Source organism: Somniosus microcephalus, chromosome 21 (assembly GCF_052327205.1).
Source record: "Somniosus microcephalus isolate GS21.2 chromosome 21, FLI_Smic_1.0, whole genome shotgun sequence".
NCBI classification, from domain to species: Eukaryota; Metazoa; Chordata; class Chondrichthyes; order Squaliformes; family Somniosidae; genus Somniosus; species Somniosus microcephalus.
The window spans coordinates 62861380-62888712 of record NC_141007.1 but is presented as its reverse complement, the minus strand read 5'-3'; the positions used below and the strand labels follow the sequence as shown (position 1 = coordinate 62888712).

At 44.3% G+C, this 27333-nt stretch overlaps 1 protein-coding gene across 1 annotated transcript in view; it reads right to left on the bottom strand.

Annotated features, from left to right (window-relative positions):
* Positions 1-27333, bottom strand: part of timp2a (TIMP metallopeptidase inhibitor 2a) — a 101503-nt gene that overhangs the window by 24096 nt on the left and 50074 nt on the right. The window contains exons 2-3 of the mRNA XM_085963757.1: positions 18709-18809; positions 377-485 (exon numbers count right to left, since the gene is read on the bottom strand). Coding sequence (XP_085819883.1) covers positions 377-485; positions 18709-18809 — 210 coding nt within the window. The remainder of the gene's footprint in view (positions 1-376; positions 486-18708; positions 18810-27333) is intronic.

Sequence of the window (27333 nt, the reverse complement as noted above, 5' to 3'; positions counted from 1 at the left end):
TGTTGGATGGGGTGCCAATCAAGCGGGCTGCTTTGTCCTGGATGGTGTCGAGCTTCTTGAGCTGCACCCATCGAGGCAACATCTCCCCAGGCCTCTATTAATGCAGTTCTGAAATTGCTGATTAGGAAGAGCAAGAGTGGAGCAGGGCGATTTGCCATTTTATTTTCTCTCCCTCCCAATGAGGGACTTGCTGCTTTCTGCACTTTACCTCCCCTTCCTTGCACCATCAAGACCAGAAAATCGCCATTAGGAAAACTGCAAACTTGAACTCACATCCTATTTGCTTGGAATCTTTCTATAAATCTCTAATAAAAGCAGGACTCACTTATTTAGCACATCTTTACAGAGTTTTCAAAATTAGAGGCATACACTATACCTGCAATTAGATATTCTTTTTTCCCACTTGTTTCAAGCATGACTCCACACACTGCTGACGAAGTGGCAGTGAAAATATATTCAATATTGTGCTCTGGTCCTTTGAACATCTGTGAACAATGGAATTTGCCTGTTAAAATCAGTGTAATTCAAGAAATTAAGAGGATAAATTTGTTAGAACATAGGCAATAAGTAAGTACAGGAAACTATTGATCTACCGGCACCTAAATAACCGGAAATCTCGGTTAACTGGCAAAATTCAGGAGTAGGTTCAGGTAAGTTTTATTACTTGCCTTCCTGCATCTGTTGCTCTGCAAAGGTGTGGCTGCAGCTGTTGCTAAGCTACAGAGACGCTTGCAACTTGTGGCCATTGTTCTGAACCTGTTGCAACAGGGTTTGTTGCTTTATACGGAGCTCTCAGCTCCGTATCTTTTACTATAGCTTTTGGTTATCCGGAATTTTTGATGAACCGGCACCACGTCGGTCCTGTCCGTGCCGGATAAAAAAAGTTTCCTGTAGTGGATCCAGCGATTAGCTGTTCTCCGTTAAAAAGTCACCAATTTTGATCCTCAATAGACCACGATTTCTAAATGTTTTCTTCTTGTACAGACTTGAAACACGAATATTTCTGCTTTTGATTTTTTCTAGTCTTCTAGATATGCCTACTTCCAAATGTTTACTGAAGATTAATTTATAATTTGCTACCTGTTCCAGATAGACATCATAAAAGTCCTACTTGGGTGATTTTTCAATAGGGAATGAACTTCAATTGAGATTTTCACTGTTGAGGGATCACTAATGGTATGCAGTTAATTCAGTGACATATAAAGCATTTGTGGAGCCATCAGCTAAGTGTATATGCATGAACACATGGCAAAATATAGTCAAGTAATTACCGAGAATATCTTTCCCACTTTGTATAACAATGGAAAATATATCAATTTTTCTTGATAATTTATTGACTGCGAATGAAATTTTGGTTTCAAAATGTGCGGTTCCTTAAAATGCATTTTCTAATGTTAGAGAATCCTGCATAGCAGCTTAACTACTATTGTCCATTCTGATATTTTTTAACCAGCCCTGCAGATCCAGCATCATCAGGGCAGTTTCTGCTAATATATGAAATGCCCATATTATAGGCACCAGAATACATAACTCCAGGTAATGCCGTATGTGAATGCTCGGTCTCTTGTTCACTTTCCAACTCCAACTGAAATTGATATTTTCAGATGCAGTGATGCTCAATGTGCCTTACACACATTGCACTGAAGGAATTTAGATTGATTTTTGTAGCCGGGCGAGTGCTGTCCTTCAGACTAATTTCCATTACTGCTCAATGTTCTGATTTCCAATCCCTTTCATTAAACTGTTTGCCTCCTCATTAATGAACTGCAGCAAGTCAAATATTGATTAACTTTGGACTGTTTCCTACAGTAAGTTTTGTCCTTTCTTGCAACTTCTGTATGAGTTGGACTGATCACTTGACTTGCTGCTAGTTAAATGATTCAGTTCCAGTCCTATAGCTATGAAGATATCCCCGCCCATTAGATCAAACAGATTTTGAACGTCCTATATACTCGTCTTCTCATGGCTTGAAATGCACTGGTTCTATATCCATTTCGATTGTTGATTTTTTCTACAACAATCCCGGAGGAGTCAAATAAATTGCATCTTCTCCTTCTAATGTTCGAGACACTTTCCAGCTCGCTGGTAGGACAAGTATTTGCACTATAAAGCATTTTGGGATGTCCTGGGGATGTGAAATGTGCTTCATCAATGCAATTCCTTTTTAACTACAGGAATTGCTCCTGTATAGCCCAAGCTGGTTGGGATGCCAAACATACAGCTTGACTGTGATTCAAGCATTCTTATTTTTCTCAAGGTCTGGTCAATTTGTGGATTATTTCATGAAGGGGGCCATTTAGCATTGAGGTAGTTTAGGAGTGAATGAACTTTCCCTGCCTTTACAAAGTCAATGTACTCAAACTAAGCTCATGCTTTCTTTTGCCCCAATAAAGAGGTATTAAAATCATGCTTGGGTGGCTCTATTGTGTATACTTGCTAAATATGCAAGAGCGCTAGAGACAGGAAAACCACAACATCATGGATTGTACAAATAATGTTATTCATATTTAAGGAAACTATGAAATAAATTGGAGAATCCAATGTATATCATGACATCACAACATCTATTGGCAATGACATGTGCCTAATTATTAGTGCAGGTTCAACCCCATGGGCCGGACGAGGGTTCAGCAGTGGGTAGGTAAAACCTGTGTATTGTATGGATCCATAGTCTTATGTTCATTAATAAATAGACATTCTTATTATGAACACAGCTAGCTTTTGCTAGTTACTTTATTGAGCACATGTGGACTAGGTACAGTATCTGTAGAGGCTTCCATCTTGACTGCTGCCTTGTGGGTAGCCTAGTGCCTCATGGGTAATGTAGTCTTAATATACATACAGCTGGGTAGTGTAGTCTTATACATACAGCTATATACAGCTCTACGCAGCTCTACGGCTCCACCTAGTGTCCACTATAGAATGACATGTTATTGATCATTACATCCCCCTTTCTTTGAGGTTTAACAAAATCAATATCAATCAACTTTCAAGAAAACAATAAAGATAATATCAGTAACACTTTCATTAGTGCTCTATAAACATAAACATTTTCAAAACAGTCAACACATTTTCAAAGCTTTACATTGTACTCAAAGATTAAGTCTATCAGGCTTTTTTACTTCACGTGTGGATCTTCTCAACACGGGTAAGTCTGATGTGTCTTCATGAGATTGTTCTGGTGGTGAATGACAAGATGCAGTTGCGGCATTGTCATCGATCTGCTCTTGTATAGATCGAGGTCTCCTTGCGATCTTTGCTTGGAGAGGGTTTCAGTGTTTCCTTCACTCTTCATGCCATAACTCTCAATGTAGTCAATGCACTCTCAAAAAACTGCTGGCAGCTGGATCCCATCATACAGCATAGTCCTCTCAGCAGCCTCGGTTAATGGAACACCAAAGATTGGCCTGAGGGAAGAAGGAGTATCCACCGGAACTGCTTCCTGCTCTGGTGCAGGCTTCTTCTTTTTCTTTTTCTCTTTCCACTGCTTAACAACATCTGCTGCGGTTATATCTTTGGACTTTTTCTCCTTGTGTTTTTCCTCTTTGTGCTTTTCTTCCTTTGGCTTCTCTTTGACCTTAAAGTCTTTTTCTTTCTTCTTGGAGAAACTAGGCTTTTTGAAGACATGGATACCCTTTGGCCTTTTCATCTTTGATGGGCTCTCTGCTTCATCACCTGAGTCATCTGGTCTGCTTATGGCACAGTTTATAAGGTAGACTCTCTTGACCAGTTCTAAGTCTTCACAAGCTTTGTCACCTAGTATCGAATCAAGTCTTTCAGCCACAACAGAAAACATGAGATGATGCACTTTGTCTTTGGCTGTCACTTTAAGTCTGCATACACCTAAGCTATCTATTTTCTGTCTATTATAGTCCTTCAGTAGTACTGGCTTTTTCTGTATTTTGGGCTTTTCTTTCATATTGTTAATGTCACTCATACTGATTAAGTTTGCTTTTGCCCCAGTGTCTAGTTTCAAGGTAACAAATGCTCCATTTACCTGCAGTGGGATCATCCATTTGTCCTCTTTTACTGCATTAACTTTATGTTCAGCATTGTCCATTTCTGAGGGCTATACATTTTCTGTATCCTTTTTGATAGTCACATGACGCCATTCGTACAAAAAATGTCTCACTTAAATCAGTGTCCTCAATTACATTAACTCGTTGCCCTTTCTCAGTTTGTACTTTTGAAAAGCATTGTTTGGCAAAGTGATTCTTTCCATTACACTTTGTGCACATTTTTCCAAACGCTGGGCATTGTCTTAACTGGTGTTTGTAACCACAGCGTTTACAATTAAAAATGTCATCCTCCGATTGCTTTTCATTTCTGTTCTGCCCACGTTTCTTCCCCTTGTAGGACACAGCACCGACAGCAGCATTATCACTCATTACAATCACATCATTATTGATTTCACTGAAAGTCTTCGCGTGCTTTCGAGCTAGCTCGCTGGCTTGGCATATTTTCACCGCATTTTCCAAATTTAGTTCGGTTTCTCTCAACAGACGTTCCCTGACTTTTTTATCATGAATACCAAACACAATCTGGTCACGAATCATGGATGATTTCAGCTCAGAGAAATTACATGTCTGTGCTTTCAGTTTCAGATCAGTTATAAAGCTATCAAAAGTCTCATTTTGTTGCTGTGTCCGAGAACGGAAGATGTATCTTTCATACGTCTCATTCTTTTTGGGAGAGCAATGTGCATCAAATTTTTGTAGCACATCGTCTAATTTTCCTCTGTTCTCCTCTGGATTAAATACAAATGTATTAAATACCTCTATCGCCTGTGGGCCTGCAACCATAAGCAGCAACGCTATCTTCCTTGCGTCTGGCTTCGTACCGAATCCGATGGCTGCAATGTAGAGTTCGAATTGTTGTTTAAAAATCCGCCAATTGTAGTCGATATTTCCCTCGAGATTCAAACGCTCTGGTGGCTTCAAATTCTCCATGTCGCTTTTCACAATTTTCAGCAGATCTTCACCATCCTGGTACCATCTTATGTTCATTAATAAATAGACATTCTTATTATGAACACAGCTAGCTTTTGCTAGACACTTTTATTGAGCACATGTGGACTAGGTACAGTATCTGTAGAGGCTTCCATCTTGACTGCTGCCTTGTGGGTAGCCTAGTGCCTCATGGGTAATGTAGTCTTAATATACATACAGCTGGGTAGTGTAGTCTTATACATACAGCTATATACAGCTCTACACAGCTCTACGGTTCCACCTAGTGTCCACTATAGAAAGACATGTTATTGATCATTACACATAGTATAGTGGTTTCACACACTGGTACACTGGCATTTTACTGAACACTACTGTGCCCGTGTCTGTGCAGTGGTACTCCAAGTTTCAGAGAAAGCAGGGTGCCCCTATGTATACAGCCAATATAATGCAGTTGTTGTGGCTGCGATAGAAACATAGAAACATAGAAGATAGGAGCAGGAGTAGGCCATTCAGCCCCTCGAGCCTGCTCCGCCATTCAATGAGATCATGGCTGATCATCCAAATTCAGTACCCTGTCCCTGCCTTCTCCCCATATCCCTTGATCCCTTTAGCCTTAAGAAATATATCTAACTCCTTCTTGAATATATTTAATGAATTGGCCTCCACTGCCTTCTGTGGTAGAGAATTCTACAGGTTCACCACTCTCTGGGTGAAGAAATTCCTCCTCATCTCTGTCCTAAATGGCTTACCCCTTATCCTTAGACTGTGACCCCTGGTTCTGGACTCCCCGGCCATTGGGAACATCCTTCCTGCATCTAGTCTGTCTAGTCCAGTTAAAGTTTTATAAGTTTCATCTCATTATTCAGCGCACCTCACTCATATCAAGGGCATTACATTCACCCTAACTGACCTTTGGGTATCTTTCATTGGTAAAAGGATTGAGAATGCCCAAACGCAATTAGCTTTGAGACAGAATGGAGGCTGGGGAGAAGTCACCATTATCTTGAGGCATGGTTGATCAAGTCTCAGGATTCAGAAGTGTCAGCACATTGTTTTAAAACACTGCACTGCCCACTATTCCTGTATTGTTAAGCTTTACATTAAAAAAAAGCCCTGAATTTCCTCACGGTCCATTGTACAGTAGCGCCGTTATGGTGCCAGAAAATAACAGAATTCACTAGCAGGAGGAGCAGCATGGAAATTTCCTGGGAAAGTTCATTTGCATATTGAAGTTGCATTAGTTGTGGCAAAGTAGCGTTGTAAAGACACAGTGAGCAGCGCAGGCCCCAGGAAATTTCAGTGTAGAAGAGGTGCAGCCCATGTAAATACTATATCAGAGCACTTGAGGCCAGGCTGCAGAGATTCTTTCCTCAACAACTTTTGCATTTGACCCACTGAGAGCATCTCCCACCTTCATCAGAAGTGACTCCTGGCAGAACCATTACCCGTCACAGGCCAGCAGTGCCCACGAGGCATCATAACATGGTAGCAAGTCGCCAAAGGGCTGTACATTTTTCTCATCAAGTTCTGCAAGTTCTCCTAGAAGAGATGGAAGACTGAAGGGACAGACGCCTAGGTGTGGCAGGCAGAAAGTGAGTGTTAACATGGCTGCCTGGAGGGAGGTTGCCCAGGCACTCCATGCCAATTTCCTCACACTGAGATTGCACAGCAATGCCAGAGGAACTTCAGCAGCTTGACCACGGCAGGCAAGGGAAGTGCCTGATGTAAGAAAAAGGAGGCTTACCATCAAGTAACTTTAAAGTAAGCTTTAAGTAACTTATAAACACACTATATACAAGAGAGGTCTTTACCATGCCTCTGGTAGAAGCCTCTTACAATACTGAACAGACCAGTATTTATACCAGTCCAACAGGAAGTGACACATGACAGGAAGTGAGGTATGTACACAGTTCATAGTTCACAGTTCACAGGAAGTGATGACATAACTTCCCGGAAGTTGTTATTTTTATCACATTCTTCCCTCCTGCAGGTTTAGGAGGCTGTGGTCTACCTTTTGGTCCGCAGCCGCTGAACAAGGAAGAGTCGCACCCGTTTGGATTCCCGTCGTAGAGGGTCACTGGTCCGCCTACATGCGGTTGGCCATTGGCCAGAGTCCGTGTGGCCTGGATTGCCCTGTGAAGGGTCGGGGAGATCATGGCTTCGAGTACGAGCCCCAATAGGTTCAAAGTCAGACTGCCTCTGTTCAGAGGGAGGTGCAGAGCTGGTCTGTGGCGGACCAGTACTTTCATGCGTGGTACTGGGAGGGTCGCAACCTTGAGCACGGGGTTCTACCGGCACCAAGCTAGTTGGTGTCCGATCAGGATCCTGGAGAGGGGTACCCGATAGGTCCCAAGAGTTTCCTGGTGAAATGCCATCACCCGATGTCCCACTAGGTCCTGGTGGGCAGGGAGCCAGATCCCGTAATGATACGGTAGATTCTCGGCCGTCGGAATATCGTATGTTTGCATAGGTGGGGTTGGCATCGGTTAGTTCGACCTCGTCTACAAGAGGGTCATTTTTAGACGTCCGAACGTATCTTCGGAGTAATACAGGTCCAGGAGTAGTTAGCCATGACGGGAGTGATGTCCCATGAGCTGAGCGACGCTGGAATCCAAAGAACCGCTCATGAGGTGTAGTATTTGTGGCTGTAGAAAGCAGGGACCGTATAGAGTGCAATGCATCCGGAAGCACTGTTTCCCATTGCTGGTCTGGTAGGCCCCGAGATCTTAAAGCGAGACGTACGGAATTCCAGATGATACCGTTATACCTCTCTACCTGCCCATTTCCGATGGGATGGTATGGTGTTGTTTTGCTTGTAGCAATTCCCCGTTCTGAGAGGTAGTCCTTGAGTTCCCTCGACATAAAGGATGGACCCCGATCTGAGTGAATATAAGCCGGCATGCCACAGAGAGAAAATACCTGCTCAAGGCAGCAGATTACTGTGGACGCCAGCATATTGGAGCAGGGGAAGGCAAACGGAAAACGTGAATATTCGTCGATCATGGTGAGCAAATATGTGTTCCGAGTTGAAGAGGGCACTGGGCCCTTAAAATCGATGCTAAGTCGTTGCATCGGTTGGGTTGCATGTATGAGTATACCATCTGAGGGGCGGAAGAACTGATGTTTTAATTCCGCACAAAGCTGGCATTCTGAGCATATTTTCTTTACATCTCCAGTGGAAAAAGGGAGATTCCGTGATCGTACGAAATGTAGCATGCGCGTAACGCCAGGATGACACAAACCATTGTGGACATCCATGAGGGTGGAGGATGACATAGTGGAGCAGAATGCCCGTGTGAGGGTGTCCGGGGCCACATTCTCCTTGCCAGGCCGATAGAGAATGGTATAACCAAAAGAGGCCAGTTCCATCCTCCAAAGTTGTATTTTATTATTCTTAATTTTGGTTCGTTTTCGATTATCGAGCATGAAGGCGACTGATCGTTGGTCCGTGATCAATGTAAAGTGCTGGCGAGCTAGAAAATGGTTCCACTTCCGTACTGCCTCTATGATGGCTGTGGCTTCTTTCTCAACCGGAGGATAATGTAGCTCGGCACCTTGTAAGGTCCTGGACATAAATGCTACAGGACGACCTTCCTGATTCAGAGTAGCCGAGATCGCCACCTCCGAGGCATCACATTCAACCACGAAAGGGAGATTCTCATCAATGGAGTGAAGAGCCGCTTTCTCCAACTGTTTTTTGAGAAGGTTAAAGGCTGCAACAGCCGCTGTTCCCAGTGGAAATGATCTAGCATGCAGCAAGGGTTGGATTTTGTCCGAAAAATGAGGAATCCATTTAGCGTAGTATGCAAACAGACCGAGAGCCCGACGTAAAGAAGCCGGATTCTTAGGTGACGGGAGCTCTTGGAGCGGGCGAAGTCTTTCTGGGTCTGGCTTAATGATACCATTGCCTACGCAGTAGCCAAGGATGTTGATGGTCGGTTGCGACTCAACAGATTTGGATTCATTCAGGGTCAAATTACGGCGATGGAGGGCATCCCGAAATTTTTGGAGGTTGGAGTCGTGTTCCTGTTGATCGTGACCTGCAATGGTAATGTTATCAAGATAGGGAAAAGTGTCCCTTAGGTTTTCCTGCTTAACCAGGCCATCCATTGCCCGTTGAAAGACAGCCACTCCATTAGTCACCCCGAATGGGAGGCGACGAAATTGGTACAGCCGTCCATTAGCCTCAAAGGCTGTGTACTGCTTATCTGAGACCTTCAAGGGTAACTGATGATAGGCACTTTTTAAATCGTAAGTTGAGAACACTTTGTATTCGGCCAGTTTATTAACCATATCATCAATGCGTGGCAATGGGTAGGCGTCCAAGTCGGTATATTGATTGATGGTTTGCGAATAATCGATGCATAGTCGCTGTTTGTGAGGTTTTAGAGGGTTCTTGACAATGACGACTTGAGCCCGCCAGGGCGACGAACATGGTTCAATGATATCCTCTGCTAGAAGTCGAGAGATTTCAGCCGCAATAAAAGATTGGTCTTCCTGATTAAAGCGCCGCGATTTCGTTATTATCGGTTGGCATTGAGGCGGAATACTGGCAAATAATGAGGGTTCATCAAGTGAAGCTGCTGATAATGCACAAAATGGTAATTTAGACGGTATATTAGAAATAGTAAGTCCGGGTTTGGATCCACCAAACTCAATGGTGAGTTTCTTATGCTGTTTTTGGAAGTCCAGTCCTAAGAGGAGATCACTACATAAGTCCTTGAGCACCGAAAGTCGGGTGGAGCCTGTTCCGCCATTCAATGAGATCATGGCTGATCATCCAAATTCAGCATGAAGTGTCATATCAACAACACAAAAGCCGGAGATTCTGGTATTAAGTGATGACTGGGCCATCGCAATTGCCTGGTCCGATGGGAAGACATGTAGTTTCAATTTCGCAACAATCTGTTCCTTAATGAAACTATCAGTACTTCCTGAGTCAATTAAGGCATCTAAGGTATGCCCTTTAATTGAAATTTTTGTGGCTGCCTGAGACAGGTTCTGTGGGCAAGCAGCTGTAATTGGTGTCGTTGCACAGAGAGTGGCTAAAACTCTCGGTGTGCTTCTTCGGGAGAGAGCTCGAGAGGAAGCTTGATAGGTCCTAGCTGGAGCATCTTGATAGGCCCTAATTGGGGCAGTTCGGTAGGCCTTAGCTGGATTGGCCCTCGTAGAGGCCCTTGATAGGCAAACTTTAGCAAAGTGTCCTTTTTTCCCGCAATAACTGCAGATTGCATTGCGAGCAGGGCAGGTTTTCCTAGGGTGAAAAGCATCTCCACAAAAGAAGCATTCCTTCCTAGATTGCCAAGAGGCTGCTAAAGTGGGGTCGTCCTCCTCTTCTTCATCAGAATTATCAGAATTAGATTCCCCCATGATAGGGTTCACCTGAGACCGCTTGAATTGTCTGGTTGCAGCTACAGCAGCAGATCGAGATCTGGGCAGCTGATAGAGGTCTGCATTTCTCTTTGCCAAATCCAGTGAACAAGCTAGGTCAAAAGCTTTTTGTAGCTCAAGTGTTTTACTTTCTAGTAGACGCTGGCGTATAAATGGAGAGGCAATCCCGCAGATGAAAGCATCACGAATCATTTCTTGGCGGTACAGCTCAGCTGAGGCTGCCTGAAAGTTACAATCTACGCTGAGCCTGCGAAGTTCTTGCAGGAATTCGTCAATTGATTCCCCTGGTCCTTGTCGGGCTGTGGCCAGTAGATGTCTAGCATAGACCTCATTTGGGGTCTTGGCATACAGTTTCTTAAGTGCCCGAATCACCTCATCGTAATTATCCCATTCATCAACATATTCGAACACTTTTGGGGTCACATAATTGATAAGTATCTTCAATCTAGCAGGAGCATCCGCTTCACATTCATCCAGAAAATTCTCAAAAGTACGGTACCAATGCTTCCATACCCTGCCAGCTGCTGGTGCATTCGGGTCCAAGTCCAGACGAATAGGTCTAAGGATTTTCTCCATGATGGGTGGTTCCCTGGATCCTTTATTCCGAGTTTGTCCGAAGGTCTAGTATTTGTGAGTGTAAATACTAAGTTACTTAAATTGATGTAAGAAAAAGGAGGCTTACCATCAAGTAACTTTAAAGTAAGCTTTAAGTAACTTATAAACACACTATATACAAGAGAGGTCTTTACCATGCCTCTGGTAGAAGCCTCTTACAATACTGAACAGACCAGTATTTATACCAGTCCAACAGGAAGTGACACATGACAGGAAGTGAGGTATGTACACAGTTCATAGTTCATAGTTCACAGGAAGTGATGACATAACTTCCCGGAAGTTGTTATTTTTATCACAGTGCCTTTCTACCCTTATCTACCCTGAGCACCATGACACTTTTGACCCTCTTAAAACAACACTCACACGACCAACTCTTCACACCCCAGGCCACTTAAGGGCACCAGCAACTCCCTATTCCACACATCGCCCTTAACACAATTGCCTTGCACCAGCCCAAAGCACCTGCTTCCACTCAGACATATTCAAACCTACTTGACGTAAGAAAACTACTAGGCACTTGGTCTAAGCGTTAAACAAAGCTTTAATCAACTGTTTTACAACATGGAGGTCTAGTTGTGTCCTTCACTAGTTCTGGTTAAGAATGTCCTGCGCAAGCTGGGCCCGTGCCCGAGTATTTATACTCTCCCTGGACAGCGCCACCCGTAGGCCGCTCAGTATTATTTCATAAGTCTTTCTTTCATGAATGACTGATTCATGTCACCACTCTTCTCTAATCTCACCTCCCCCAATACTCTTGCCAGACACTCCTTAACTGCACCCCTAACCCTCATTCACTTATCTTGTTGCAGCAGAAATGAGTATATAATTCCCAGAAGAGGCTCAGCACCAGCAGGGACATCTCCTGACCTCCCCATGAGCAGAAGGCTTTGGACATCCTGAGCATGCATGGCCCCATCACTAGAGGTGACGCTGAGGCCAGCAGAAGATTGCCAGTGTCTGATGAATACCTCAACGCCTACAATCTTGCGCTTGTAGCCCACAGTATTACCACACATTCAAACTTCCACCCCCTTTTCCTTTATCCTGAGGGGGGGAACGGGTTCGTTCATTCCTTCTCATCTGCCATCCTTCCCTGTAAAAGCACAGCAGCCATGGAGGCCTCCAATGGCAGAAGAGGAGTCTGAGGAAGAGGAGGAAGTGAACGATTTTCCATCCTTAGCAATATAGCAGGAAATGGTAGTTCTGGAGGAGGAGGATGAAGAGAGCAAACAGCAAGCCACGGCACAAAGCCAGAAGACCGATTTCACCCCATCTACCTCGTTCCCAACCCCGCCAAGTTTGTCACTCATGGAAGTTGCTTCTTTTTTCCCCAGGTACCAGCCCAGGGAATTCCAACCAAGGGAATGTACATCAATGGTTGAACAGGTCCTGCACAATCTGGATTGGAACTTGGCCAGGGATGCTCCCTCCGAATGTTCATCCTCCTGAATTTCTAGGGCCTGCAGTTCCCTTTCCTCAGGCAGCACTGGCTCCTCATTATCAAAGCTGAATTGATGGCCTTCCTTCAGTGCAAAATTGTGCAGAGCACAGCATGTGATGTGGAGCTTGTTATGTTCATTAATAACTAGTCGTTTTTATTAAGAACAGCTAGCTTTTGCTAGACACTTTATTGAGCACATGTGGATTAGGTACAGTATCTGTAGAGGCATCCATCTTGACTGCTGCCTTGTGGGTAGCCTAGTGCATCATGGGTAGCCCACTCTTATATATATACAGCACCACCTAGTGTACCATTCCAGAATGACAGGTTACTGATCATTACATCCCCCTTTCTTTGAGGTTAAACAAAATCAGTATCAATCAATATCAATCAATAACAACATAAACATCTTCAACAGTCAATACATTTTCAATGTAGTTTTCTTTGTACTCAAAGATTAAGTCGATCAGGCTTTTTTACTTCACGTGTGGATCTTCTCAGCACAGGTAAGTCTGATGTGTTTTCATGAGAGCCTGTATGTGTATTTGTGTTAGATTGCTCTGGTGGTGAGTGACAAGATTCAGTTGCGGCATTGTCATCGATTTGCTCTTCGATAGTCTCTTGTGTTTTTAGGAGGGAACGGCGGTTCCTCCTGAGAATCTGTCCTTCCTCAGTTCTAACAGTATATGACCTTGGTCCTACTTCCTCAAGAACTGTAGCTTTCCTGTTTCATGCATCTGGATCCTCAATCCTGACAACATCATCCCTTGTCAATGGTTTCAGAGTTTTGGATGACTTGTCATAGTATGATTTCTGTTTCAGCTTTAACAGTTGAAGTCTCTGTCTCAGTTCCTTACTCTGCTTTTCTTTTGCACAGCAGGGTAGCGTGGTATGCACCTTGCAACCCATTAGGAGTTCAGCAGGTGAAGAACCAGAGTAAAGGTGAGGCTCGGTAGCTCAGCAGGGCGAGATAAGGATCAGACTTGCTTTCTGTCGCTTTCTTCAGTAGCTGCTTGAGAACTTGAACACCTTTCTCTGCCTTACCATTTGACTGAGCATACAAAGGACTGGATGTGATGCGTTGCAAGTCATAATGTGCTGCAAACTGTTGCCACTCCTTACAGTTGAAGCACGGACCATTGTCGCTAATGGCAATCCTGGGAATTCCATGTCTGGCAAAGATGGATTTCACATGCATTATGACACTGCTTGCTGTGGTGCTTGAGAGCAGCGCCATCTCAGGATAGTTAGAATAGTAGTCAATCACTATTAGATAGTCTTTACCATTTAAATGAAAAAGGTCCATACCAACCTTTTGCCATGGTACTGTTGGTATGTCAGCTACTATCATTGGTTCCTTTGCTTGTTTGTTTTGGTGTTTCTGACATGTCTCACATTTGCCTATCATGTTCTCAATGTCCTTATTTATGCCAGGCCAATAAACAGTGTCTCTTGCTCTCCTTTTGCATTTTTCAATTCCGAGGTGTCCCTCATGAATCCTTTTGAGCATGTCTTGACGTAGAGCCTGTGGAATGACTATTCTGTTCTGTTTTAGTAATAGTCCACTTGCGACACTCAATTCTGACTTTATGTGAAAATATTTTGGACAGGAACCTTTTGGCCAACCATGATGAATGTTCTCTATTACTGTTTGTAATACTGTATCTTTTACTGTTTCTTCTGCTATTTGCTTTGATTTTGTGTCTGACACGGGCAGCGCAGCAGTGACCATACTCACATGAACATCCACGTCTTCTTCAGTAGAGCTCACATGACTTATTGTGGGTGCTCGGGATAGTGCATCTGCTAACACTATGTATTTGCCTGGTGTGTAGATCAGTTCAAAGTCATATCTTTGCAGCTTCATCATGAGTCGTTGAATCCTTGGAGACATCTCATTCAGGTTCTTTTTTATGATGGCAACCAGTGGGCTGTGGTCTGTCTCAACTGTGAAGGTGAGAAGTCCATATATGTAGCCATGAGACTTTTCTAGTCCAACTACCAAGCCGAGACATTCCTTTTCAATCTGGGCGTATCGACACTCAGTATCAGTCATAGACCTGGAGGCATAGGCAACAGGCTTCCAATCTTCACCCTCTGCTTGTAGCAAGACCGCACCTAGGCCATCTTTTGATGCATCCGTTGACACTTTGATTCTTTTTGTTGGGTCAAAGAAGGTGAGTACAGGTGTGGTTGTCAGCACTGTTTTGAGGTTTATCCACTCTTGTTCATGTCTTTCTGTCCATGCGAACTCATTTGTTTTACGTAACAGGTCTCGCAGACAGGCTGTCTTGGCTGACAAGTTAGGAATGAACTTTCCAATGAAGTTTATCATCCCCATGATGCGTAGCACTCCTTTGTTGTCAGTGGGTCGGGGCATTTTGAGTATGGCATTTACTTTTTCCATATCTGGCTCTATTCCTTTACCAGATAGATTATCTCCTAGGAAAGTGACTTCCTGGACGCCAAACTGACACTTGGCTTTGTTGAGCTTCAGTCCATTCCGGCGTATGCTCTGTAGCACTTTAGTCAGTCTCTCATTGTGTTCTTTCAGTGTGGAGCCCCAGATGATGATGTCATCAACATAGACTCAAACTCCTTCCAGACCTTCAATTATGTGTTCCATCGCTCTATGAAAGATTTCAGATGCAGATATTATCCCGAAAGGCATTCTGAGGAAACAATACCTGCCAAATGGTGTGTTGAAGGTACAGTATTTGGTGCTCTCTTCATCCAGTTTTAGTTGCCAAAATCCTTGTGAGGCATCGAGCTTTGTAAAGTATCTGGCACCTGACATTTCACTGGTGATTTCTTCTCGCTTGGGAATCTGGTAGTGTTCACGTTTTATGTTTGCATTTAAGTCCTTTGGATCCATGCATATTCTTAGATCATTGTTCTTTTTCTTTACACATACCATGGAGTTAACCCAGTCTGTTGGCTCTTCGACTTTCCTGATGACTCCTAGTGTGGTCATTCTGTCCAGTTCATTCTTGAGCCGGTCACGCAGGGGTGCTGGAACTCTTCGTGGAGCATGTACCACTGGCTGAGCATCCTCCTTTAGCTGGATCTGTAAGTGAATGGTAGAACTCCAAATCCTTTGAACACATCCTGGAAATTATTCACTACAGAATCCACTGAGTCATCTGGTCTGCTTATGGCACAGTTTATACGGTAGACTCTCTTGACCAGTTCTAAGTCTTCACAAGCTTTGTCACCCAGTAGTGAATCAAGTCTTTCAGCCACAACAGAAAACATGAGATGATGCACTTTGTCTTTGACTGTCACTTTAAGTCTGCATACACCTAAGCTATCTATTTTCTGTCCATTATAGTCCTTCAGTAGTACTGACTTTTTCTGTATTTTGGGCTTTTCTTTCATGTTTTTAATGTCACTCATACTGATTAAGTTTGCTTTTGCCCCAGTGTCCAGTTTCAATGTAACTAATGCTCCATTTATCTGCAGTGGGATCATCCATTTGTCCTCTTTTACTGCATTAATTTTATGTTCAGCATTGTCCATATCTGAGGGCTGCACATTTTCAGTATCATTTTTGACATTGTCACATGACGCCATTCGTACAAAAAATGTCTCACTTAAATCAGTGTCCTCAATCACATTAACTCATTGCCCTTTCTTTGTTTTTACTTTTGAAAAGCATTGTTTGGCAAAGTGATTCTTTCCATTACACTTTGTGCACATTTTTCCAAACGCTGGGCATTGTCTTAACTGGTGTTTGTAACCACAGCGTTTACAATTAAAAATTTCATCCTCCGATTGCTTTTCATTTCTGTTCTGCCCACGTTTCTTCCCCTTGTAGGACACAGCACCGACAGCAGCATTATCACTCATTACAATCGCATCATTATTGATTTCACTGAACGTCTTCGCGTGCTTTCGAGCTAGCTCGCTGGCTTGGCATATTTTCACAGCAATTTCGAATGTTAGTTCGGTTTCTCTCGACAGATGTTCCCTGACTTTTTTATCATGAATACCAAACACAATCTGGTCATGAATCATGGATGCTTTCAGCTCAGAGAAATTACATGTCTGTGCTTTCAGTTTCAGATCAGTTATAAAGCTATCAAAAGTCTCATTTTGCTGCTGTGTCCGAGAACAGAAGATGTACCTCTCATAGGTTTCATTCTTTTTGGGAGAACAATGTGTATCAAACTTCTTTAGCACATCGTCTAATTTTCCTCTGTTCTCCTCTGGATTAAATACAAATGTATTAAATACCTCTATCGCCTGTGGGCCTGCAACCGTGAGCAGTAATGCTATTTTCCTTGCGTCTGGCTTCGTACCGTACCCGATGGCAGCAATGTAGAGTTCAAATTGTTGTTTAAAAGTCTGCCAATTGTAGTCGATATTTCCTGTGAGTTTCAAACGCTCTGGTGGCTTCAAATTCTCCATGTCGCGTTGCACAATATTCAGCAGATCTTACCAATCCTGGTACCATGTTATGTTCATTAATAACTAGTCGTTTTTATTAAGAACAGCTAGCTTTTGCTAGACACTTTATTGAGCACATGTGGACTAGGTACAGTATCTGTAGAGGCATCCATCTTGACTGCTGCCTTGTGGGTAGCCTAGTGCATCGTGGGTAGCCCACTCTTATATACATACAGCACCACCTAGTGTACCATTCCAGAATGACAGGTTACTGATCATTACAGAGCTTCGCGACCCTTGGGGTGTGTACTGTAGCTCTCCATCAGATCAGAACAGGTACCGAGGTATGCTCTTCAACAGTCCAATGGTTCTCTACGTCACAAGTCTTGTTGCTGCGTGGGCCTGGTTGTATGCATCCTCTGCCTGTGTTCTCAGTTGCCTCAGTATAGACTGGAGCTCGGCTGTATGCCTCATCTCCGAGTAGCCATCCTTGGACATAGTTGTCCTCACCAAAGAGGTCAGCGAGTGTAGATTGGTTCAGATTTAAAGCATTGTGACTGCTGTTGGCATGCTTGGCATTTACACGCAGGATCTTATGTTTGTCATTGCAGGCAATCTGAACATTCAGTGAATGGAACAGCTCCCTGTTCACGAATCTTAGTGGATCTTCTTTTGGCGTCTTCAGTGCCATGTGGGACCCTGGGAAATCCAGCAATGCGGTAGAATGCCCTGGCTCCCTCCCTCTGCTGCCTGGGTGTGACGGCAAAGTGGATAAACTCTCTAGCTCTGCTGAAGAACACGTCCGTGACCTACTGAATGGCCGTCATGGCCTTTCCCTGGCTGATATTGCACAGATTCCCCCGTGGCACCTTGAAAGAAGGTGGTGCCAAAAAATGCAGGGCAACGATCACTTTCATTTGGACAGCCAGAGCCGTTCTGGCAGTGGAGCGAGGCTGAGGATCTTCGTAAAGAGGGTCACAGAGATGTGCAATGGCAGCCTTGGGCAATCTTCACACAGAGCTCTTCTGAGAGGTCCTCAAAGGACCTCTACTGCCTTTAAACACATGATCGAGGACAGTACCCGGTGGGCTGGTGTCTTATATTGTCTTATTCTCCTTAGCTCCATGCTCTGCTGTTGCTAGTACTCATCCATTATGATGGCAGAGAGAGGTATGTCCAAGGGGAACCTCATATCCGCTTCAAAGAAATTCCGCCCATGTGAAAGGCTGGATATCAAAAAATGTAAGGGTGGGGTGGGAATGTAGGACTGTGGCGGGGCGGGCAGGGGGTGGAGGGGGGTGTGGTGTGGGGGTGAAATGCAAGTCTCAAATGAGAGTGAACAAACTCTGTTGCAATAAACACTTGTGAAGCTGGAACTCAGCGAAGAAAGTTTGTGGACTCCAGAGTTCGGTTTAATTGACCCAGAATGACCCAGAGTGCAGTAATATTCTCAGTCACAGCGCCACCAGGTGGTTGGCACTTCTATGCAAATTAGCCCCATGGGCTTGGATGGCCGGATTCTCAAAGCTGCCAAAAAGATACAGGAAACTTACATTTAACATTATAACGTGGCATAACGTGAAAATGTCCTCAATCTTTTCAGTGCTAAAATGGCATAAATCGTGTTGCTGTCAAAGATCGTGAGGAACTTTCTCCCCCCTCCCCCATTTTGTTTCGCTGGAGATGTTGATTCAGTTTGACTGCGTGAACATTAGACTCATTTAAATTAAGAATAGCTCCAATGATTGGTGTTGGGCTGTCAGATCAGCAACATCACTCACCACCACTTTCATCTTGTAAGAACAAAGTACAATTCTGAATTCTGTTCAGAGAATTATCGTTTGAATTCTAATTAAATCAGAACCTGCATCAATAACCACAAAGTAAAGTTCCGTTTTTTGTTTCATTCTTTGCTGTACGTACCTTTATCTGTTTGATCTCATACTGGATCTTCTGGATGGGATTTCCATAGATGTCACTCCCAGAATTCACTTCCTTACTCGCAACCACTTTTGCCCGTATCACTGGTTTAAAAAAAAGAGATAAATGAATTAATTTGCAGTAAAAACAAAAAGGAGGAATATAGTTGAAGCAACGATGGAGTTGGGAGGGGCAATTTCCCATCTCCGAAAGATCAAGTAGAATTCTTGGAGCAGTAGCTTTGGAAAACAAATTTCCACCCCAATGACTAAGTACTTGCACAAATAAGTAACAGCAGTTTTATCAAGTGTGAGCGGATCTCCTGCGGCAATGCTCACAGTAGGTCTGTTTTTAAGGGCAGGAGAATTGTATCTTGTGACCCACAACATATCTTTTTGTTAACAAAAAGCAAGTGTGTGTAACTTGGTGTCGCTTTAGGACCACGAGCTGTAATTGCAGTGTCCACCTCAGGTCAATCGGAAACAAACAATTAGTCTTAGCAGATTCTCAAGTCAATTAGAGATCAGACTAGCTTCAATTTTTATATGTTTTCTTTAAATAAATGTGAGCCCTGTAATCGATTAGAAGGTATTTCTGTGCCTGCCGGAGGTCAAATAATGGCTGATTTCTCTCAGCAGATTTTCATGTCAAGTTGAGGCCAGTGTTACTCTGTCAGCTGTGGCACAGTTGGTAGTGCCCTCGCCTCCGAGTCAGAGCGGTCATGGGTTCTAAATCCCACTCCAGAGACTCGAGCACAAAAATCTAGCTGACACTCCAGTGCAGTGCTGAGGGAGTGCTGCACTGTAGGAGGTGCCGTCTTTCAGATGAGACATTAAACCGAGGCCCCATCTGCTCTCTCGGGTGGATGTAAAAGATCCCATAGCACTATTTTGAAGAAGAGCAGGGGAGTTATCCCCGGTATCCTGGCCAATATTTATCCCTCAATCAACATCACTAAAGCTGGTCATCATCATATTTATATTCATGGGAGCTTGCTGTGCGCAAATTAGCAGTCACGTTTCCTACATTACAACAGTGACTACACTTCAAAAGGTAGTTCATTGGCTGTAAAGTGCTTTGGGTCATCCAGTGGTGTGAAAGGTGCTCTATAAATGCAAGTCCTTCTTTTTGATATACTTTTTAAAAATTATGACCCTGAAGTCAATTAGAATTTCATGTTGCCTTTCTTTCCCCCATTTTAAAAAAAAGTGCAACAGTTGCATCTCAAGTAATATATATATATATATATATATATAAATAAATAGATAGATGTCTGTAATACCCTTTCCATATCTTTGTGTCTGTTGTTAGAGTGTGCCTGAATGTGAAAGTACTTGTTTACATGAATAATCCACACAAGTCTGTCAAACACGGAGGGAAATTTAATGGCCTGCAAAGTCTTCCTGCCTCTGACGATACCAGATTTTGTTGTATTGTTCCCTTCACATTTGATTCAATCCCTCAGTTATCCAAATGCCATAGAGTAGAATTAGACATCAACCATCCTCAATGGAATACGTGCTCACAAACACCTGGGCTATCGGGAAAGAATGGGACTTATTGGATAGCTCGTTCAAAGAGTCAACACAGGCACGATGGGCCCCAATGGCCTCCATCCATGCTGCAAGATTCTACAACAGACACACTTCCACCTCGGAGACCTGAGAACAGGCAGTTTCTTGAAATTTTCTATAGGGGTCTATTAAATAAATCAAAGTATTGTTGTAAATTCTTCAAATACGTAAACCATGTTGATTTATAAAAATCAAAACACCAGACTACCCAAAAAGAATGAAGTTTTCCATTTCCATTGGTTCTGAGCATCAACCAACAGGCAGGAAACAGTGACTTCCGCCCACAAGCAAATATGCCCTTGAACAGATTACAGTAAACCTTTTGGCTCAGAGTAGAAAAACTAAAACAAAAAAAATAATGACTATAATTGTGTAAGGGCTGCTTTTGTAAATTTCTCATATTGCCAGTCCTGTATAATGTTTGTTGCAGAAGGCTTTCGAAACGGTTTGTAAAATATCCTCAGTACCAGTGCAGGCCAATGATGTTTTTAAAGAGTTGGGTGGGCGGATAGTACAGAGTGGCACTGTTCCACTTGGTGGAGGGTTTTGCAGATCCATGACTTTCAGGATCCCAAGATGTACCCATGCATATAACGTTTGGAATTGACTTGCATGGTGTTGTGTATTCTATGGTGAGAGTTGTGGCATTGGTGTGTGTGCAGCACTACCCACGTGAAACCACTGCTTAGAGGTTATCTCGCTGTTAGTGCTGCTTTCAAAATTGTGGAGGCACTATGACCATTACAGTATGTCTTCAGCACGGACTCAAAACATAGTGCAGTGCTTGTGGCAAAGATGTAACATGAAGGCAGTACAAATAGTCTTGTGGCTGCTCATCTATCTTCAAATGAGTTCCAATTTTATTTATGCAGCCAATGTTTGATACAGATCCAAGGTGCCGGGAATTGTGACCCCCCCCCCCCAACCCATTGTAACTAGTCCTTTTGGGAACCAGGCATTTAGGAATATCTAAAAGGTTTTCTCCGAGCTTCACACATACCAAATCTAAAAGGAAACAGTATAAATGCAGGAGTTACTGTCGTTCTCACCTGTAAATGTTTTACGTGATACCAAGAGGACTTTCACATAATAATTTATTTTAGTTGTTCCACTGGCCACCTTTTTGCTGACACGACGTGACATTCTGATGCCATAAAATCCACTTGCTTAACGAAGCTTAAATTTTAACTAGAAAATGCTCGACTAATTGACAGAGAGCAGTCTCTAAAACGTAGCAGGTTGCTTGTGGCTGGTGACATGCCTACTGGTGATAAAAGCTAACTTTCAGTTCTCCATATGTTGCCGAATTCACAATTCTGAAAGTGCCTAAAACATTCCAAACTGGACCAACCCAAAAGGTGAATGCAGCTAACTTCAGTTTATAATTGGATCTGATGTATTAATTTGTCGCGAGTATGTTTTCTTCATGCTCTCCGGATGTGTAATTTAACTCTTGCCTACTTATTACTTATTAATTTCCAATTCATGTGAGGTTGTAGATCTAAAATTTATAACTACAAACAAAGACTTGCATTTATTTAGTTCCTTATGGAGTCTCTCAGAAACATCTTGGAGCGCTTACAATTTGATTTATGAGAGTGGGTCTGGGGATTCTCTTTGGACTGATCTGGTGTGCACTAAATGTGGATAATGAGGCATCAGAAGCAGAAAGGACACCCATGCTGTAACCACCTTGAATAAACACATTAATCACACCACTGCCAGGTCTTCGGCGCCATTACTTTTCAGTCGAAGTGGCAGCAGTGTGAAAACTGGCTTACATGCAGCAAATTCACAACCGCCATGGAAGTTAATGGGAACGGCGCATTGATCATTAGCTGCTTAGCTTTCTTGGCGAGGGTCTGTGGAACAGCGCAAACGTACCAGCAAACGATGGTGTGGCGTACATGACATGTCATCTACACCATAATTTGCTGGAATTTCTGCACCATAATGATGGGGTACGCCATAGATGTGCCGTTACTATGGTGCAAGTTTTCAACAAATTCAGGCCCAATACATATTTTTTTAAATCAAACCAATATTGGGTGCAAATAGGACCATAGATCTTCAGAGGAACAATGCAGCACTTTAGTTAGAAAACTAAAAGCTCAAGGAAAACAGTGGCCCAGAACTTCGGGTCTCCACGGGTGAGTACGCATGGGGTACTCACCCGTAAGCCCAATGGAAGTGCCAGTTTCTTGCACGCACTGCGCATGCGCGAGAAACCGGCACTTCCGTTCCCCTGAAAGAAGGGGTTCAGAGTTCGAACGCGTGCGCAGGAGAGGCTGCACGTGCGCATCGAACTTAGGTTTTTTTTGCAGGTTTTCCCGGGAGGGTAAGTCTCCAGAAGTTAGACATTTAAAAAGCAGGCGTAAGGCCTGCCTTTTACAAGGTAAGTGGTGAATTAATTAAAATTAAAACATTTTTTCCACAGGTTTATTATTTTTAAATACTTTGAAGCAAGGTAAGTTTATTTTTAGCCCCGTTAGAAAATAAAATTATTTTTTTCAAAAATTTAAATTATTGTTTAAAATAGTTATTTCATGTAATTTATAGTTAATTTAAAAAATGTGATTTAAAAAAAAATTTATTTGAAGATTTAGTGATGTTTTGGGGCCCATAGTATTTATAAGTTTTGACAGTTCTTCCTGTCAAACTTATGAATGGAGCATTCCCTGGCTCTCCATGGCCCACGTGATCCCAGGGGATGCATCGAACTAACTGCGCCCCTGGGATACGCAAGCACTGCGCGCCGGCAGTTGGAGCAGGCCCAGGATCGGAATCCCACGTGGGCCCACAGCTCAACGGTCGGCGTGCTAGGTAAGTGCAGGTCGGAGGCTTGCACCCGTGGGAAGCCTCCGACCCGAATTTCTGGGCCATTATTGTGAATGAAGCACTTTGAATGTTAAATACTCCTCCCTGAAAAGCCGAGTTTGTTAAGCCTCTCTCCTACCGAGCAATCCATTACCATATTTTGTAAGTCAAAATGCAGTGACAGAGACCCCCACTGGGATAGATTTTCGCTGTTGCTGCCTGGAAGGTAAGCATCGTCTGGGCGGAATGTAGTGAGGAAGATCTGGTGGGGAGGTTCTCACACCCCTTACACAACCCACAGGTTTTCCTTTCATTCATTTAAATGGAAGGCAAATCTGGTGGGTTCTGTTACTGGCGTGCAAACTTCACGTTAGATTTTCCTTTCCGCGCTCTGCCCAGGCAATGCTTACCCAATTCCAGGCCGCAACGATGAAAATCTACCCCATCTCTCCGCTGCAAATGTCTCATTCTAATACTGTATATCTAATCAGTTTCCAGGTAGCTGCCTTTGATCTGAATGGGAAATCAGCAACCTTCCTAATGTTGGATGTCATTTCTGAAACTCAGCTCTGCACATCGACCTATATAACAGTAACATTGGGGTTTTGCTCAAAAATGATCAGACAGGATGTCCTACAAAGGATAACTATAGATTTATAGCCAAGAGGAAGGTCATCATTGGAAGCATGTTTAAATGCTTCTTTGAAATTTTTTTGAAAAGAAATGCAAGGGACCTAGCGGCAAGACTCAGGAAAATTTATATAGTTAATGCAAAGTAAGAAAGACATTAAGAAGAAACAATAGATAATTTATTCAACATGTGAAATAAACCCGATAGCTCACAGAAAGAAAGAAAAAAGAAACCTGCATATGCTTATGGAGGGAGTCAGAACTCGCAGGGAGGTCCTCTTCCCTTCCCATGGGCAGAAAAGACCTCCCCAGGAGATCAACACAGCCTGGTTACACATTGCAGAGGAGGTCACAAGCAGGGACGTGGTCAGGAGGACCTGGCTGCAGTGCCCCAAATGTTTCAATGATCTCAGTAGATCATGAAACGTTAGTACAAAGCTACACTCAACGTCATCCTGCTGTGCCTCTCATCACATCCCCATCACTCTGCCTTCCCTACCCTACTCCTGCACATCCTTACATCAACTTACCTTGCACCTCCACCCATCCCTCTCTATCTACATTATCATTTCCCCATCTCACTAGCCACCCCTCACACTCACCCTCATCCTAGTGCAATTATACCAACTAACAACACACAAGGGTAGGCACTTGGGTGTTTTATGCAATGTTCATGTAAAGCTTCTGTTAATGTGGTGTCAAACATTGAAACTTTTATTTTCAACACTTTGTGTTCTTGGACAGATTTGTGTGCACCTTTGGAAGTGGCTTGGTGAGTTGCAGTGAATGGTGAGACATAACGGTATTCCCCCGCAATGGTGATGAGTGTGAAAGGAATGGCTTGGGCATTAAGGGATGCTTTATGGTGCTGGTGTGGGGTGGTGTCAACCTGGTGCATCATGTGGCAGCCAGGGTGTACAGCGTCAAGTAAAGTAAATCTGGCCATGGTGAGGCCATCCCTACCCTCCTGGGCAGCAAATTGGTTGGGTGCTGATGCCCTCTGTCCTGTGCAGCATCAGGTGATTGCAAAGAAGGTTGGTGTGGTTGTTGGTGCTGCTAGTGTGCCTGGTGCTGCTGGTGTTGGGGCTGATGGGATTCTGAGGACCAAGGTGAGAGAGTATAAAGGGCACCCATGCTGATGGAATAGATGGCAGGTGAAGTAGAGATGACAGAAGTGATTTGCCAATGGTGAGAGGTAGTAAGGTCAGACTGAAAGGAGATTTGTGTAAAGACATGCAGCACGGTGAATCTGTTGTGGAACTGTAGTGAGGAAGAGTTTGTTGCTGAGGGAAGATATCTCTGTAAGGTGGGAGCTGTACATTTGAAGCTGTCAACCCAACAGCTGATTCAATGGCCACTGAACTCCCGCCTCAGCTTGACAGACGTGGTGCACGGCCAGCATGGACCCCGTGGGCGTGCTGTCAAATGCAGAAGATGAGCTGAAATTCATTCTTAAGTGGCTCTAAACAAGCCACTAAGTACCTGAATTGGGTCCCCCGCTGTGAACCCGCAGCTGTGTGTCGGGTCTGCTCAGCGCTGACAGACCTGACATCAGGGAAAGGCGCGTGGTGATGGGTTCACAGCGGGGTCCTGACCCGCTGAGGGAAAAAAACTTTCCCACCTGACACCGATCGTGCCCGCTGATCCCCTGCAAATTCCAGCCCATAAATTCTGTCATGGGGGCGATTATGCCACTGGAGGTGAGATGGAGGCGGGTTTCGGTTTGGGTGGGTTTGAAACTCGCCTCCACTGATGGGAAAAATCGCAAAATTTTGAAACCTATGATTGTCCACTTGATTTCAGAGGTGTGAAATTCCCTTGCTCAATTAATGTTTTAGGACTGAAACTCGCCTCTGTTGACAGCACTTTTCCAGTTTGATTTTATGGCTTCTTGCTCCCTTGGCTCACTCCACAGCATTTCTGCATCTCCTGCACCACCTCCAGCATCTTTTGAGAAACCACTATGTCCAATTCCAAGGCAAGGGCCTACCCGAGGCTCTCGGATGAGGCGCTGCAAATGTTGTTTGAGGGGATGAGAGCTAGCAGGGAGGTGCTCTTCCACTCATCTCAGAGGAAGAGGCCTGCCAAAGAAACCAAGGCTGTCTGGGTACAGCTGGCAAGGGATATAATCTCCAGATCTGTGTGCAGATTGGGAGACTGTTTCTGTGTATTGATGAAATGCCATCCCTGTTGGAAAGCATTAAAATCATTTGAAGCCAAAATGTCGACGTTATGCCATCTGTTCTTTCGCCTTATGCAGCTCCACATTGTGGGCACCGCCACACTTGCGTTGTCTGGTTGGTGGCCTGAGTGAAAGGAGGCCAGAGAGTCATGTCCATTGTCAATGAAGTCCTAGGATGGACCCAAGGACATGTGCCAACTTGGGCAACCTATGCAAGTCTGGCCATGATAAGTTCATCCCTTGCATCCCTGGCAGCCATGTGCTCGCGTGCTGCCACTGCCGCTGGTCGATACACCGGCACTCTGACCTCCTCCTGCTCCTCCTCCTCCAGATCCTCCTCGTCCTCATCTGAGGAGGGCTGGAATTGAGCCACTTGCTCATCAGGAAGCTGCAAGCCATGACACTGTGCGATGTTGTGCAGTGTACAGACCATGACGATTCTGGAGACCCTGTATGGTGTATACTGCAGGGCTCCACCTGATCGGTCAAGGCAACGGAAGCGCATCTTCAACAACCCAATGGTCTGCTCAACGATGGACCTGGTCAAAGTATGGCTGGCGTTGTAGCACTCTTGAGCCTCGTTAGCTGGCCTCCTGATCGGCGTCATTAGCCACTTCTTCAGGGGGTAGCCTTTGTCACCAAGGAGCCATCCGTTAAGTTGGTTTGGTGGATTGAAAAGCGGAGGAACACTAGAGTGCCACAGAATGAAAGAGTCATGGCAACTTCCACAGAACTTGGTGCAAACATGCAAGAACTCCTTCTTGTGGCTACACACCAGCTGTATGTTGAGGGAGTGGAAGCCCTTTCGGTTGACAAAGATAGCTGGGTTGTGATGGGTCCTAAGGGCTACATGTGTGCAGTCTATGATGCCCTGCACCATTGGCATTCTTGCTATATTTGCGAATCCAACCAAACGGGCGGTTATACTTGATTGATCCCTTGTGAACTGGATGTAATTGTGGGCCTTAACAAAAAGGGCATCGGTGACCTAGGTGATGCAACTGTGGGCGGCTAACTGGGAGATGCCGCTGATGTCTGCTGAAGGAGCCTGAGGCAAAGAAGTTGAGCGTGGTGGTGACTTTGACAGCCACTGGTAAGGGGTGTCCACCCGTTCCTCTGAGCACCAGGTCTTGCTGCAGCAGGCCGCAGATCTCTTGGACAACCTCTGGCGAAAGTCTCAGCCTCCTTTGGCACTGCAGCTCACTAACGTTGAGGTAGCTCATCCTTTGTCTGTAAACCCTCTGTGGGGGCATCTCCTGCGGCGAGGTGCCGCGATGCGCTGGCGCCTTCTGCCCTGTGCAGCATCAGGTGGCTGAGCAGGAGGTTGGGGCTCTTGCTGATGTTGCAGCTGAGCTGGAGGTTGGGGCTCCTGCTGCTTTTTCTGCTGAGCTGCCTGAGCAGGAGGTTGGGGCTCCTGCTGATGTT